Genomic DNA, 16304 nt, shown 5'->3' with positions numbered 1-16304 from the left:
GACACTAGACATGTGGCTGTGGCTCTCCTCCTGAGACACAACTAACCCTGAGTAATCTATATATAGATTGGTGGTTCAATCCCTGCTTTTATTCCTGTATGCATGTTGTCTTTGTGGATATTCTAGATGTCAGTGACTTCTTTACTCATCTGTTTCTTTAGATTGTGGTATGATGCATTGCTTTTTGAGATCTACTTCACTTTGTCAGAGATGTTCTGTGTGAGTGATTTCTTGATTCGACGGGTCTGGTAGTAATCAGGCCCGAGTGTGACTAGTGAAATTGAATTCAGCTTCAATTAAAATGTAGTTAATGACAGTTAATATTTACTAGGGCTATCTTTGTTTAATATCAAAATTTGTTTGATGATTTGAAATATTTCAGTGTGACAAATATGCAAAAAAATAAGTTGGGAGGAGATCAAATACTTCAGGAAGAGCTCAGCGGCCCACACCTCACTGCACATCAATGGATGTGCTGTTGAGATGGTCAACAATGTGAAGTTCTTGGGTGTGCACATGTCAGATGACCACCACCATCACGAAGAAAGCCCAACAACATCTTCACTTTCTTCGGAAGCTGAAGAAGACCAGTCTGCTTCCTCCCACCCTCCCATCCCTTTACCAGGGAAAGAAGTCTCTGCAGCGGCTAGTGAGGACAGCAGACAGGATCATTGGAGGCCCTCTCCCACCCATCTCCCCCCTCTACATAATGCTATACTTGCATATTTTACATCTTGCACATGTCTTTGTTTCGTCTTGTCCACAATATCCTGACCATCACTTGAACCTGGTATTCAATAATAACTGCACAACATCTCACTTCACTGTAACTGCACACGATCACTTTATATTGTCTTTTGTCCTGTCCTTGTTTATCACACATTCTTATAAATGCACCATGGGGGGCTTGAGGTGAAACAGCATTTCAATACGCTGAATACTGTGTATATTGTTGTATTGACAATAAAGACCTTGAATCTTGAAATAGGTCTAAAATAAGCCAAGGTGTCACAGGACCTTAGCTTATTTAATTGGACTAATCTATTTAAATTTGAAAATTGTGGCATTACAGCAGGATGGCATGGTTGCCATGACAAATACTTTCATTTTAAAAGACTAAAACATTGGTATAAAATTAATATTAGTATTAATAGTAAGAAAAAGTGTTTTTCATATTATGAAATTAAATTACAGAGAAGTTGATTTTCTATGGATCATGTTTTATTCAGGGTAAGTACATCATTAACACCATTACTTATTTTTTCTACTTCTTTTAAAACAGTTTTTCTGTCAACTAATGTTTTTGGATCCATACATTTCAGTTCCACTCAATCTCTGCAAGACAGACGTTATGTTAGAGGACTCCAGAAACAGAAATACCACAAATAACAGCTGTGCTGAACACAGGTTACAAGTTAGCTGATCCTCAAGTGAAACTACAAAATTTGTTTAGTTACAATCACAAAACTGCTTAGATCGTGTGATGGTTTGCCGGAGCTTGTGTTTTCTCCAAAACCTTGACAGCAATGGTCTTGACCGCAAGCAGCGCTTCGTTGCAGGCCCCGGATATGTGAGAAGGTGGTAACAGGAAGCCGTATTCCCCACGGTCCTGGAGCTCAAACGTAAAGGAGTATTTGATGCCAAGTTTGTACGCCCAGTCGTCAGAGCCGCCAGAACATGGGTCTGAAGAAAGAATAGAAACACTCACACATTCAAGTTACAGTGACTTTGCTTTAAAAAAACGAAAAAGAAAAAAGGCTGTCTTACATAATGTGGCTGCTCCAGGACCATATGTGTAGGTGTTCCTGTAATATCGTTTGATCCTCTGGGCAGCTTCTTGGACCATCTCAAGCTTATGAACAATGTGTGTTCACAAAGGTTTAGACACAACAGTTGAATAAGTCTTTCACTGCTGTTGGATAGACTCGTGGATCATCCAGACTACTCACCAAATCGTTGTGGTTCTCCGCTTGATCAAAGGTGTAGGAATATGGGAAGATGAACATCTGGGAGTAGGAGTGGATGGTGATGTAGAGTTGAACTGTGTCCTTGTGTCTGCGCAGGAAGTTGGCCACAGCCTGCGCCTCGGGCTCAGACTCAGGAAACGGCCCGCAGTTGATTTCCTCACAAGGATTTTGAGAGGATCCCTTAACTGGGCACAACAGCGACACATGACCTTGTGGAAGCTACAGAGACCCTTGCATGATCAACGAGTGCGTCCACACATGAGAAAAAAAAAGGGAAAGGAAAACTTACTGCCCCAATCAACATCAAAGTTTCTGTTGAGGTCAACGCCAACGCAAAAACCCGACTTACTGATGGAACGGTTCTTCCTCCACCACCTTCTCTTAATCTGAAAAATAAAAATAAGGAAAAATCATACATCTATTTAAAATGACTTCTTTTACATTGAAAAAATGATTCTGAGTTCTTACTGCCGTCCACGTGTATTTGTATCCATCAGGATTCATCACAGGCAGGACGTAGACATCCATGCTGTCCAGGATGCGAGTAATTTCCGAGTTTTGCTGGTAAAATGACAAAGACTGACGGACAGATGGCAGAGCGTTCAGTGAAACTGCTCCGAGAGAGAGCAGACTCCATTGCATTTACAACAAAGAGCATTTAGAGAGCTCAACTCCCCATCAAAGGCAAGGGCTAAAATAAAGTTTGATGTCAGCATTGTCAATATGGAAATCTAGTGTAGTGTATTAGTCTTTTTCTGTCATTGTGAAGTTATACGTCTTAATTTGTTGCTTTAAGTTTGGAGATGATCCAGTGGAAGCTAAAGCTTTTTCATAAAGCTTCATTTGATGTGATCCTGACCTTTGACCTATGACCTTGACGCAGTACATACTAAAATGGTGTATTGTATTGTACCCATATGATTGGAACTTTGGCTTCTATAGGATAATGTATTGTGATCCATAAGAAGCTGTGGGTAATATACAGTTTTGAATGACTTTCACATTTGGTGTGACCGTGGGGTTGACCAGATTAGCACCAAAATTAAATCATTTTGAGCTGTTACTGCTATCTACCATCAAACAAAATTTGAAAATGATATCTTGAACACTGTGGTGAGTAGAAACTGCTAACAAAAAAACAGACAGACAAACAAACAAATGTAATCGATTACAGAGAACAGAGAGCAAACACAGACACCGCAGCTCAGTTGGACTCACGTGGTGCACAAACCACAAGCAGAAAGCCGGAGAGATCCACTCTCTTGCGTGGATCCCACAGTCAATCCACATGGCTTTCCTATTTGGCCTGTCATTGAAAGACAGCTGAGAAAAAAAGAGGCCATACACATGAATCTGTGCTCAGGAAGTAAACTGAGCTGTCAACACTGAACACTTTACAGCTTAAAATATGTCTAATGGGATAAACAATGTTGATTATTTACCCCTAAAAGTGTACAAAGAGTAAAAAGAAAGGTCTGTGAGTGTTAAACATAAGGTCCGAGGGCCAAAATTAGCCCAGCAAAAGACTCCAACCCAGCCCACTGGACGGCTTTGGAAAATCTGATGGAGGGCATACATTTTAGACTTTTAACTGCATTTTCTTAACGATACCAAAGTAATTAAGTAATAGATAATCAATGAAATGACAGAAATGGTCCTGGGTTTTTTTTCTTACCATGATCTGTTTTCTGTGAATGAACAAAAACTTTCTGTTTTGTAAATATGGGACAGTCTTATCATTCCTACAAGTTCAAGTTGACGGATGCAGCTTTACCTTGAGAACGTATAGCGGCCGCTTCTCATATGAAGAACCAATAAGGATGGCTTTGACTGTTCTGGGGTTGTCTTGTGCAGTTCTGTTAATCCAGTCATAAATCTACAATGGAGACGGCGTACGTGGTTGTAAGCTGTAATATAGTATAACATACAGGGTAGCTGTGCATTTCCATGTAATCTAAAACAACAGCTCTGTGATAAACGGTGGCTGTGAAGTTTAGAATATCCTAATAAAACTACTGTGCGAAGTTGAAGAAAATATAAAAAGTATCGGCAGCCCATCATCATCATCACTAAACATGCTTAAAGCGGACTTATTATTCATCCAATCCGAACTGTCTATCCAACCTGTCTTAGGCCAAGAGGCAGGGGACGCTCTGGACAGCTCAACAATCTATCGCAGGGCTACCAAGAAGAGATCATTCACACTGACATTTACACCTATGGGCAATTTAGAATCACCAATTAACCTAACCTCACTGTATCCCTCTAAACTATTTGGCAAATGTACAATGATTCAGCACATAAATCATAACATGCTGCTCTCCCCTGCATAACCTTTATAGGTTAAAAGTATAAGTATCAGTATTGGTATCGGCAATACTGCTCTTGATTTACTTGGTATCGGATCGTCACCAAAATTTGCAGTATCACACATCACTAATGGTCACAGCTCTGGCTGTGAACTCCACCCACCTGCCATTCAAATCTTTTGTTCACATGGGGCAGCCAACCAGAAGAAAGCTGGCTTAAATGGATGGGGTGGAGTTAAGTGATGAACCAATGGGGAGCACCAAGGCCCAGAATAAGGCTGATAGGGATTATATCGAACTGTGACCAATGAAAAGCTACTCTAGCAGAGGCTGAAAACAAAACTACAGAGCTGAAAATGAGCACATCAGGACTCCTTTCAATCTCATTCTTTTAAATAGGAAATGTATACCTCCTCAAGGGTGTGATATCTCTCATAAAAAGTTGAACCGCTTCGTGGGTCAGTGGAGTCATTCTTCATCTGCATTTCGGTCAGCACATTAGGATTAGCCAGTAAGACCCTAAAATAAACATGCAAACACAAATGATTCACTTGGAATGAAATGTGACCCGGTGCTTAGTGAATGGTGTGCATTAAGCAGCATACTTGTGTGTTATGCCATGTTTCTGCAGTATAGCCTTGACTGTCACAGAGCTGTTTCCAGGGACATAGAGGTGGACCTGCACTTGTGTACTGATGTACTCATTTGAAACAGGCTGCCACAGGACTGTCTGTGAGAAAATATCTGATGTAATGAATCACAGAAGTAAAAACAAAACATTACAGGTGTATGATCACTTAACTTTAATGCCTACCTCATAGTGTGTGGATACATTCCTCAAGATGTCCACTTGTTCTTGTGTTTGTGGGGTGATTGATAGAACTTGGTCACTAAATTTAAAAAATAAAAAATACTCATGCAGTTAAGATACAGCCATATAGTACCGATCTCACTCGGTTACCCATAGGGAGTGTATTTGCATGTGTCACAATATGGTTGCAGGTGTTTACACAAGAGTGTCATAACCATTTTTAAACGGTTCAAAATGAGAGTAAAGACTTATAATCTAAAAAAAAAACAAACCCCAAAAACCAAAACAACCACAGACAGAAATCTCTGCTAAGATGCCTCACCTTGTTTCTGTGCAGTATCCTGGCTTCAGTAGTATGCTCAAATTCATGAAAACAAACCAAATCAAAGGAGTCGACATGATGTCAGGGTCCAGCTGGACTGGAAAAGGCAGAGATCCGCTCAAAGTATGAGGGCAGGGAGATGATATTGATTGAAACTGTGTTTATTTAGAAGTTGAACTTTACTTTTAGAGAAGAACAAGGGCACGGGTCAGCTGAGGCAGAGCCCTCTGCTTAGTTAACTGCTACTGTTACTTTGTAAACAACTTTATTAACTTATGTAGTACAAATCGCAAAAGTCTAAAGTAACGTCAGCTCTGCACTTCTTCTTTTTAATCGTAGAAAACCCCAGTGGCGTAACACCTCCTCGCCTGTGGGTGGCGCCAGATAAAAGGGAAATACTATAGAGTTTGAGGTTCACGTGGGGGGGAAACGGGAAGAAAACAGCATAGGGGGAAAGTGGAAGCGATTTTTGTGATGTGTTGTTAAATTTCCATTGCCAAGATGTCGGGCCACGATCAGCTGGCCCACTATTTGTGTGAGTTAACAAGGTAGGATATATTTGTTTTTAAAGCACGCGCTCAAACCGGGACAACAGGATAAACGGTCGCGTGGGGAAACCGAGTTAGCTTGTGTCGTTTTCTTTTCGGGTGCTGCTGCTAGTTCTGTAGTAGCAGAGACGATCTTTGGTCAAAGACAAACGATTAAGAGCGGTGAAATATTGCACAAAGCTCTGGTTATTTAGCTGTTGAGCTAATTTCCCTGTACGGGGGGAAATGTATGTGCACAGACCGGGGGGGTTCCGATTTGTTAATAATATAATATAACGTCTCTATAAAATCCAAAAGGGGACTGGTGGACAGTTATTTAATCCAATAAGATTTTTTAATAAGCTTTAATTATAACAATATATTATATTAACCTTATTTAAAAATGTAATGCAAGTTGAACACTCATTATAAATATGTAACACGGTTTCTTTAACCCTCATAAAGCTGTTCGCGTCAAATTTGACCTGTTTTGACATTTGATAGCAGTAAAAACAACCTAAACGTCATTTCTTTAACTTCAAATTTGATGTTATTTCTTAAACTAACCCCAAAATACAAAAACAAAAAAAGAATAAAAGCATTAAAAAAAAAGTATTGTACGTGTGCTACATTTTTTTTTCTATACTGAGGCTCTTCCGGGTTAAATTTGACCCATATCTATTGAATTTTAGCTCCACCAGCGAGTTAATAGTGACAGAGGTCGAGAGGAACCTGTTGTTCTAAAAAGTGATTGCCTGCCAAAAAATATAAACCAAACATATCTCGTTAATGATGTCAAATCATTTTGAGCCAGAAAAAAACATTCCTGATACAAGGTAGATACTGCAATCAATTTTTTTCCTGCAAAGTCAAGTCTCATTGACATTAAAGCCAATGCGTTTTTCACAGTTGTATCAAGTTGTCTAAAAAACTGGATTGATTATAATATAGTTATAACAATGCAGGGTTATAAAGATACTTGCCAAACAAATCTTTTTATATTTATTTTTTCATTTTATATATAACCCCTTTGTAAATCCCGTTGACTAACCAAAGGTAAACAAATATTACATGTAGAAAGACTTTATCACTTTATGGCAAAACACCTTGACACTATCGCGAGAACTGCCTGTTTTTCACATTTGCTCAGGTTCCCGCAGAACCTGCTTTTCATTGGGAAATCTTCAAACAGTGTAAAGTAATACAGGTGTGATCATACATGGTGCATAAAAGAAACAGGGGTCATACAGGGGTCACAGAGTGCCTTGACGCGGACAAGAGAGCATGTCGGTGGAGGGGTTAGCACTGCCACGTCACAGCTGGAGCCTTTCTGTGTGGTTTGACTGCTCTCCATGTTCCTGTGTGGGTTTCAGCTTCTCTTGCACAAAGGTTTATACCTTGTTTTCTGATGTCTTTTACTTTGTGGATTTTACCATGTATTGTCTTCTCTATCTCCTGGATGTATTTTCCTTTCTGGTTCTTTCTCTAAAGCTTCATCTTCAGTGTGTTTATGAATTATAACCCAGGTTAACAGAACTACTCAGCATTTTCTACCCATGTTTTTCAGTTTACTGTGGAAGTTGTTGCTGCCTCTGCTGTTCCTCTGTGTTCTGCTCGTTGCTGTCCTGGTCCTGCTGGTGCTGGCAGTGCGTTTCTGGCTGCAGAGCAACAGGACTGTGCGGCGAGCAAGGGACGGACGTCCCACTGTGGCCTTCTTTCACCCTTACTGTAATGCTGGGGGAGGAGGAGAGAGGGTGCTTTGGTGTGCTATCAGAGCGCTGCAGAACAGGTAGAGCTGGGTGTCTTTTTGCTTTTCCTGCACAATTTTAAGGTGATTCTCAAAAGTCCTAAAAGACCTCGATGTCTCCACAGGTATGCAGATATCAATTTTGTGGTGTACACAGGGGACCTGGGGGTGACAGGCCAGCAGATCCTGGAGGGAGCACGACGTCGCTTCAACATCCTGCTCCCCCGCCCGGTTCACTTTGTGTTCCTGAGGCACCGGCTACTCGTGGAGCCCGGACTGTTTCCTCACTTCACCCTGCTGGGACAGAGCGTGGGATCTGTCTTCCTGGGGTGGGAGGCACTGACAGAGTTTGTCCCAGACATTTACATCGACTCCATGGGTTATGCCTTTACTCTGCCTCTGTTCCGCTACCTGGGAGGCTGCAGCGTGGCTAGCTATGTTCACTACCCCACCATCAGCACTGACATGCTCTCTGTAGTCAGAGAGAGAAACCCCAGGTATACACTGTGTTCAAAGAGCACGTTAACTGATTGTGTTCTTAATTAATTAATTAATTAATTTTTAAACAGCTGTTTTCTAACCGTCTCACACTGTTAATGTCTCAGGTTCAACAACCCAGACTACATCTCCAACAGCCTCTTCCTGAGTGCCTTTAAGGTGGTCTACTACTGTCTCTTCGCCCTGCTCTACGGCATGGCCGGCTCCTGCAGTGACCTGATCATGGTCAACTCCTCCTGGACCCTCGATCATATCCTATCACTGTGGCGCTCCCCCAACCGCACCTGTGTGGTCTACCCGCCCTGTGACGTCAGCGCTTTCACAGACATCCTGCTCGAAGAGGACGGGGACAGGAAGTGCCACTCGATCATTTCTATTGGGCAGTTCAGGCCGGAGAAAGACCACCGGCTGCAGATTCGAGCCTTTAAAAAGGTGCTTGATAGGAGGAGGGAGGGGTTAGGGGGAAGAGAGGCACTGAAGTTGGTTCTGATTGGTGGATGCAGGAACCAGGAAGATGAAGACAGAGTGCTCATGTTGAGGGGGCTGTGCCAGGAGCTGGGCGTGGCTGACAGGGTGGAGTTTAAGCTGAACGTACCCTTTGAGGAGCTGAAGAGAGAGATGGGGGAAGCTACAATCGGACTTCATACCATGTGGAATGAACACTTTGGAATAGGTAATCTATCCGTTTGACATAATGTCTATTTTAAAACGGGATTTTCTTGAAAATATCCAACTTCTTTCTCTTTTTCCCCCCTTCTAGGTGTCGTGGAGTGTATGGCAGCAGGGAAGGTGATTCTGGCTCACAAGTCTGGCGGCCCCAAGTTGGACATTGTTGTACCTTTTGAGGGGGGTCAGACTGGCTTTCTTGCTGATGACGAGGACGGCTATGCAGAAGCCATCCAAAGGATTCTGGCTATGCCGCCAAGCAGCCGCCTGCAGATCAGGCGCAACGCGCGTCAGTCTGTGGCTCGCTTCTCAGATCAGGAGTTTGAAGCCTGCTTTCTAGCCGCTGTTGAGCCACTCATAGGAACACTCGAGCGATGAGAGGAGGAATTATTCTACATGTGTGTTTGTGCACGTGTTGTGATGTTTGATACTTGGAGCACCTTTCCTCTCATGCACTTAGGGCTGCAGATCAGTCATGCGCTCACGCAGAGAGCTGTGGATAAAAGACTCCCAAATACAGGTATTGAAAGGTTAGTTCCAGGATTTCTCCTAAAAGTAGAAATGAGAGAGAATAAAGTTTGAATCAGAACAACTGAAGGCTCTAATTTGGGGTGAAAAACCCACAAAACAGAACAAAACTAAGTGATGTTTTGAGCACACTGCTCAACTCAAGGATCAAAGTCATTCCCATAAAACGTGAATATGACTCAGATAATAAATCTTAATGTAAGTAATGAAAATGTTCTTCATGTAGTGGGTGTGAATTCATCCACAATCCTGTGTTTAGAAGTTGTAGTTAATCGTTGTCTGTTGTTCCAGTTTTGTTAACGTGGTGCGTGTTAAAGGGATGTTTCACCCCAATGTGGAGCTACTGTGATGACATTTATCCATCTGGATTGTTTTGGTAGGTTTGCCATAGACGGTAGAAATAAAGTAATAAAACTTTATGGTCCTTTGAGCGTCATCGTAATTTTTTGTTTTTTTTAAAGAAAAGCAGCATTTTGATCCTTTGAGTACTACAAGGCCAGTGGCAACTATATTCTTTCATATTCAAGAGGCCTCCAAAACAGCTGGATAAAAGCACAACAGAGCGGTGTTAAGATGTGCTATAGTGGCTGACTGAAGCCTAAATCCCTCATTAAATGAGGATGAGCATCATGTACTCCAATCAGAGATGTTATCAGATGATGATTAAAACATTTACATTAAAATTGCAAGTAAAGCGGGAAAGTCATTAATATGGTGATTTAGTCCACAGAGTCATAAAATAAACATTTGAATTAAAGTTCGTTATTTTAACGCTGAGCGCGCTTTCGGTGCTGCTTTTTATTTCTAACGTGATCGCTGCACATTAGTGCTCTGAAACTTTAAACGATACTCCCCCACATGATTAAAGCGAAATTAATTTGACTGAACATTTGTTCTTTGTGTGTTAGATAGAATCAAGTCATTTTGGGGTGAACTGTGTCTGAAGGGGAACAAATCGTGTGCTAAACTATGCTGAAAAGGGAGCAAAATAACAGGAAACATTCATTGTTTACAAGAGTTCGAGTTCCTCACATTTCCAGAATGTATTTTTGATATCAAGGATGAATGTAATAAACGTACAATGAGTGGGAGGGATTGTTGCTTTTGTGTCTCACTATATAAACTGCTAACAGCTGAGAACTACAGTCTGGACTGTTCTTATCAGGCCTATAAATTGTCAAAGTGCCCGAACCTGACCTGAAGTTGAAATGTGCTGTGACAGATGGGGTCAGTGATCTGTAAAGATGAAGAAAACCGAGGGGAGATTAACATGACTGAAATAAAAACCACTTTATGCAAAAGCATTTCTCAGAGCTGTTATCATCAGTCTCGTCATCGCTGCAGAACAAGTGGATATTTAAGGTGGATTGAGACAGTTTTCCTTAAATTGCATCATAAGTTTACAAATGTATATTATAAAGGGTCTCGAGTAGCTTCTAAATCATCAGAATTTTTTTCATACATTTAAGAAAGTCTCATAGAGCATGCACAAATATTTACTAATTTAATTTAGCACATCAGCCTGGGCTCACCTTATTTTCCTTTCTTCTCTTTTTGTTTTTACACTCAGTACACATTTCTATCATCCTTACAATGGGCATGTGACTGGGACATACTGCTTTATCATATTGAACTTTGAACCTCCTACCATTCATGTAGAGGACTCAGGATCAGAATGGCCCTAAAGCATGCCTAACATATTGCATGCAGCAGGACATCCCGGTTGTTTGTCACATTGCATTTGACGTACAGTGTATTAGGACATCGTATGGTAGTGTGGGTACTGGAATGCACCCAAAGGACATAAAAGGAAGCTGGGCAGACAGGACAGTGCAAGAGAGGGAGGCTTTGTTTTTGGGGTTATGGAGTTTAAGAGGCGGTGCACAGGTTCAGTGCTGAGTATATTTAGAGAGAAGTAGATGAACCTTTGAGGCATTTTGGTTTGGTGCCCATCGTCAAGATGAAGTCATACGTGCTCCTCCCAGCCCTGCTGCTGTCTCTTGGATGCACAGGTGAGTAACTTTCTGTCCTGATCACTTCAAAATAAGATTCAGTAACTTCACCTTTCCCTCCTCCTCGTCTGTGACTTTGAAGGCATCCCACTTCACAACTCTGAGCTGCAGTCTGCGGCAGACAGCGCTCTGGGAGCAGCTTTGGCAGAGGTCAACTCTGTGTATGCTGCCAGCCACCTTTACCGGGTCACTACAGGCTCTGTCGCAAAGGTGAGCCTGTTGTGTGCTTAATGCATTTAACAGTATGGCAACAGCTGATTTGTCCTGAATATCCCACGTGTGACAGGTCATCCCCACGGGCCTGGACACCGTCGACCTGCTGATGGTTTTTCGGATTAAGGAGACTCAGTGTGCAAAGACTTCCCAAGACGACCCTCAGGCCTGTGCCTTCAGGCCCGGCTTCTTTGTGGTGAGACATTTAAACCAATGCTTTCCAAATACTTCAGTGAGATAATAAATAAATTAGCCACGTCAGAAGCTGGAATATTATGTGGATGGTTCCCTGTGAAGGGCTGATATCTGTATCCTGGTGTGGACACATGTTGACTCAGTGCTACAGCCTGTTGTTTACATTGGCACGAGTTTACTGGGCCAGAATGTGCCCCTGTGTGATTGACGGGACAGCGGCCACCAGGTATTTAAAGAAATATCACACAGACTAATAAAGCAGGGTTTTTTCTTGTTTCTTTCTCTTTTACCCACCTTCAGCCCTCCTTCACCTGTTCCACCCGGGTACGAATGATAGCCAGATCTCCCCAGGTGGTCTCTCTGAGGTGCGGCCACGATGGCAGCTCCAGCTCCAGCTCAGAGAGCAGCGAGGAGGTGAGTCAAGAGTCAGAGCGGCACAAATTAAAGAGCCAAACAGTTGTTGCCCTTTATGCACAGCGCATGAATACCCAGGCTTTGTTTCCACAGGTGTTCTTGAGAAGGAGACAGCAGTTCAATGCCCCATTTGCTAACAGAGGTAAGCACATTTTCTTTTGTCTTTTTCTTACAGTGATCTTTATTTAAAACTTTTTTGGATGTTAAGTGCAAATAAGTGGACTAACAACCTCAAAACTTTTGGCAGTCCCAGCTGCACCTTCAGCCCAGCCTGGTGGCTCCCGGTACAACCAGTTGGCAGAAGACCGACCCAGAGGAGACACTTTCAGCAACTATGTAGTGTGAAAGTTCAGCTATCCATGACTTTCTTTTAGGTGCTGATCATATATATTAAAAAAAAACTGAATTAAAATATTTTGCAAATATTTTTTTGTCCCCCTTTAATTCTCATTTAATTTACAGAGCTGCTGAATGATTATTGAAACACAAAGAAAATATACCTGTTTTTCTGTCTGTGAAGGTTCTCAGTCATCCAGGTCATCGTAGTCAAAGGAGCTTGCAAAGAAAAGCGTCTGGACTTCTTTAAGTTACTTGAAGACGTTTCACCTCTCATCCGAGAAGCTTCTTCAGTTCTAAGGTCAAGTGGTGGAGAGTCAAACGTTATATTGAGCACCAATAAGTTTAGAGTGTAAGCAGGGGCGGTCCTAGCCTGTTTGGTGCCCTGGGCGAACACTCCCTCTGACCCCACACCCACACATAAAACATATTAAGAATTGTACATTAACATATTTTATTGTAAAAACTGTTTCGGAACCATGCTGAATTTAACCAGATAAACATACAAACACACACGCACACATATATATATGGAGAGAGCGAGTATGCATAGTAGTACGGCTAACAAACAGCCATTATAATTCGTCATACAATGAGAACAGGACAAATCAAAGTTGACAATGATTAATTAATATTGTGCCGAACACAGTCCAAAAGATTCAATAAGCTACATCAGTGTCTACTGTTTACTATCATAACCAAGTGGCTAACAAACATCACTATACCTACTAATTAATGTTATCTTGTTGTATCTCTGTTGTGGTCAGTGCTATCCTCTTTGCTGTTGCATGCCGGGGCAGCAGGTTGAGGGTCACAGACGCCAACAGACTAAATAAACTTATCCACAAGACCAGTAATGTTGTGGGGATGGAGCTGGACTCCGTTAGGGTGGTGTCTGAGAGGCGGATGTTGTCCAAGATAAGGAAAATCATGGATAATACCTCCCACCCACTCCATGACATGCTGGCTAATCACAGGAGCACGCTCAGAGAGACACTGATATTACCAAAAAGCACCACTGACCGACACAGGAAACCATTCCTACCTGTGGCCATCTCCCTGTACAACTGCTCCATCTAATACACTCTTTTTGCACACGTTTTTTTCTACTCTGTAATATTCTTGTCAATTTTCTTGATATTTATTTATAATCACCTCTGTTAATCCTTGATATTTATAATTGAGTGATCTGTATATATTAGTGCTATTTCTTAAAATCTGTAACATAGTGTATTATTTGGAGTTTAGTCTGTTACTGTTACTATTTTTACCATTTCTTCTTGGAGCAACTGTAACTCACGTTATTTCCTTAGGGATTAATAAAGTATTCTGATTCTGATTGTTTCAGGATGACCTGCCATTATCCAATGACACATCTGCTTACCTGTATCTTTTGCTCGCTTCTCCTCCTCTTCTTTTCTCTTTTTTCTAAACTGAGCACCTGATGGCTTTGAACTTTTCTTGTCCGTCTTCCATTGGTTTTAATTTTGCACTCCAGTATGAACACCCATCCCCCAGCCCGAGGATCACCACAACATAATCTAACACACCTACACCTTAGTTCACAGATTCACTTTAGTTTATTTCTGGGATTTCACACAACCCAGGAACAAATCATGAATACATAATGGGCTCTGATTTACATTATGAATGAAATGTGCTCTATTTGGAAGCAGCCGCCCCCCTCCCCTCCCCTTTTGACAGGTTGTATGTGAGACTTTAAATCATTAAACTGTAAATTATACATTTTAACTTGTTATTGATCCCTTTACCCCGAGTCCTAAAACGTATATTTATTTTCTTACTCTTCTTATATTTATTGTTTGTTTTCGTGCACTGCTGTAACTGGAGCCTCGTCGTCTCGTCTCTCTATATACTGTTCTGTATGTAGCGGAGATGACAATAAAGTTTACTTTGACTTCAGCAGCAGCAGCGAGCATGCGCACCAAGGGCTCTGACGCTCACTTTTCGCGTATAGAATTTAGAAAAAAACATTAAATGCAGTGCAAATTATAAGTCTGTATCATAATGTCTGCTGTTTTCGTGTTTGTTGGTTTGTTTTTATTTTGTTTTATTTTGCGAGCTGGTTATTAGATGCCGCCAGAGAATCCCCCGCCGCCCCGTCCTGTCCTCCCTGCCGCAAGCAGAAGGCGCACGTCGCAAACCGATGGCGCCCTTAGTCCTCGCAAATGGGCGATAGAAAACCGACCGGTGCCCATGCAATCCCCAAAATGCGCTGTCATGATGTCGGGGCAGCATGGGCGCAAGCAACTTTCTTTTGCCCGTGTCGCCCATATCAAAAACCGCTACTGAGTGTAGTGTAGGGTAGGATAAAACCACTAGAGGGGGTGTGTGACCTACCAATCAAACAAGTCGCTTGTAAATTGCACTTGAATGCAACACATCAAACAAACATCCAGAGATGTGCAAAGGTCTTAAGTGACCCCTCATTTCTTTATATTATGGTGGGAAAATTGGAAGTAGGTGCAATTATTTATTAAAAAGTATGCAAAGATACAGGGAAATACAGTATGTAAGGCAAGAACAGAGTTTGTACAATTCTAATGAGCTTTAAAGTCAATATTTGGCATGACAACCTTTATTCTTCCACACAGTCTGAACCCTCTAAGGGAGCTTTCATGTCATGTCTTCAGGAATAGTTCTCCAGGCTTCTTGAAGGACATTCAGAGCTTTCTTTGGATGTTTCTGCCTTTTGTTCTGTTCTCTGTTAACATGATCCCACACTGTTTCAATAATGTTGAGGTGCAGGCTCTGGGGAGGCCAATCCAGGTATGGTTCTACTGTGTTGTTTAGGATCGCTGTCCTGGTGAAGACAATGAAGCTGCTGCCAATCAGAAGCTTTGCAGATGGTACTGCACGATGGATCAAAGTGTTATGTGCTTTGTATGTTCATAACTTCATCAGTTTTCACTCCAACACCACCGGCTGAAATGCAAACCATGACACAGCTTTCATCGTGTTTTATATGTGGCTGTCCACACTCACTGTTGTACCTCTTGCCTGATCACCTCCATACTGACTATTAGTTCAACAAAAGATTTAAATTTGGGTTAATTGCTCCATAAGACCTGTGGCCACTCATTTCCAGGCCAATTTTAATATTTCACCCTTTTCTCCCACTTCCCCTTACATAATAATGGCTTCCTGCCAGCCACCCTTCCACTGAGAGCATTTCTGATGAGGCTTCAGTGAACAGTTGAGGAATCAGCTGAGGGGCCAGATACATCTATCAGGTCTTTTGTCCTATTTCTAAAGATGTCTTTCAGATACTGTTCATCTGCCATAAATATTACCATTATTTATTAAATAATAATAAATAAATTACCATTAAATATTGCCATTATCTGTGGTATTTTTCATAAATTCAACTCAAGAAATGGAAACGATGATGCGTTTTTGTGACAGGCTGCTAGCAACAAAGAGAATTTAAAACTGGTTCCAATTTGTTTTTTGTGTAGACAAACACTGGCTCATCCCACGAGTTAGTTGCTTTTTTTATACTTCAATGACTCATAGGTTAGTGTTGGTGGCTTAACAAAAATATTCTTCAGAAAAATGGTCAGATACAACAACTGGAATGAAAATGAGTGAAGAAGGAGCCAACATCCAAATAAAAACTTTGACGAAAGGCTCATTGGAAACAAAATAAAAAGAAATGAGGGGTGACTCAAGACTTTTGCACTGAACTACACATAATCTTTAAATTAATTGAACAAACGACACAGAGACGGGTTGAGG

The 16304-nt window shown here is 41.6% G+C and overlaps 3 protein-coding genes across 3 annotated transcripts; 2 read left to right on the top strand and 1 right to left on the bottom strand.

The window, feature by feature from the left end:
* Positions 1–1208: 1208 nt before the first annotated feature.
* On the bottom strand, positions 1209–5544 carry cpb2 (carboxypeptidase B2 (plasma)). Its single transcript, XM_040038374.1, has 11 exons — positions 5410–5544; positions 5091–5166; positions 4882–5006; positions 4687–4795; positions 3742–3843; positions 3186–3290; positions 2436–2546; positions 2257–2353; positions 1950–2152; positions 1768–1852; positions 1209–1683 (listed from the first exon to the last, which is right to left on the bottom strand). Exons 1-11 carry the CDS (start codon positions 5484–5486, stop codon positions 1472–1474), a joined length of 1302 nt encoding a protein of 433 aa, XP_039894308.1. The 5' UTR covers positions 5487–5544; the 3' UTR covers positions 1209–1471.
* Positions 5545–5822: 278 nt separating this feature from the next.
* On the top strand, positions 5823–10466 carry alg11 (ALG11 alpha-1,2-mannosyltransferase). The gene is made up of 5 exons (XM_040038373.1): positions 5823–5957; positions 7504–7725; positions 7809–8180; positions 8289–8854; positions 8942–10466. Exons 1-5 carry the CDS (start codon positions 5911–5913, stop codon positions 9223–9225), a joined length of 1491 nt encoding a protein of 496 aa, XP_039894307.1. The 5' UTR covers positions 5823–5910; the 3' UTR covers positions 9226–10466.
* A 784-nt stretch (positions 10467–11250) lies between these two features.
* On the top strand, positions 11251–12619 carry spp2 (secreted phosphoprotein 2). Its single transcript, XM_040038375.1, has 6 exons — positions 11251–11387; positions 11470–11597; positions 11674–11796; positions 12096–12209; positions 12303–12351; positions 12457–12619. Exons 1-6 carry the CDS (start codon positions 11336–11338, stop codon positions 12552–12554), a joined length of 564 nt encoding a protein of 187 aa, XP_039894309.1. The 5' UTR covers positions 11251–11335; the 3' UTR covers positions 12555–12619.
* Positions 12620–16304: the final 3685 nt, after the last annotated feature.

This window comes from Simochromis diagramma, unplaced genomic scaffold (genome assembly GCF_900408965.1).
Source record: "Simochromis diagramma unplaced genomic scaffold, fSimDia1.1 OVJJ01000413.1, whole genome shotgun sequence".
Lineage (NCBI taxonomy): Eukaryota > Metazoa > Chordata > Actinopteri > Cichliformes > Cichlidae > Simochromis > Simochromis diagramma.
Note: the sequence above shows the minus strand (reverse complement) of the source record. Positions and strands in the feature narration are given on the sequence as shown.

Coding starts and splice junctions, on each gene's coding strand:
- cpb2 (XM_040038374.1), bottom strand. CDS start 5,486: ATGTCGACTCCTTTGATTTGGTTTGTTTTCATGAATTTGAGCATACTA. Junction 3,844..4,686: donor GATATCACACCCTTGAGGAG/GTATACATTTCC, acceptor TCTCCATTGTAG/ATTTATGACTGGATTAACAG. Junction 2,547..3,185: donor GCTTGTGGTTTGTGCACCAC/GTGAGTCCAACT, acceptor TCTGTCCGTCAG/TCTTTGTCATTTTACCAGCA.
- spp2 (XM_040038375.1), top strand. CDS start 11,336: ATGAAGTCATACGTGCTCCTCCCAGCCCTGCTGCTGTCTCTTGGATGC. Junction 11,797..12,095: donor TCAGGCCCGGCTTCTTTGTG/GTGAGACATTTA, acceptor ACCCACCTTCAG/CCCTCCTTCACCTGTTCCAC. Junction 12,352..12,456: donor TGCCCCATTTGCTAACAGAG/GTAAGCACATTT, acceptor AACTTTTGGCAG/TCCCAGCTGCACCTTCAGCC.
- alg11 (XM_040038373.1), top strand. CDS start 5,911: ATGTCGGGCCACGATCAGCTGGCCCACTATTTGTGTGAGTTAACAAG. Junction 8,181..8,288: donor GTCAGAGAGAGAAACCCCAG/GTATACACTGTG, acceptor TTAATGTCTCAG/GTTCAACAACCCAGACTACA. Junction 8,855..8,941: donor GAATGAACACTTTGGAATAG/GTAATCTATCCG, acceptor CCCCCCTTCTAG/GTGTCGTGGAGTGTATGGCA.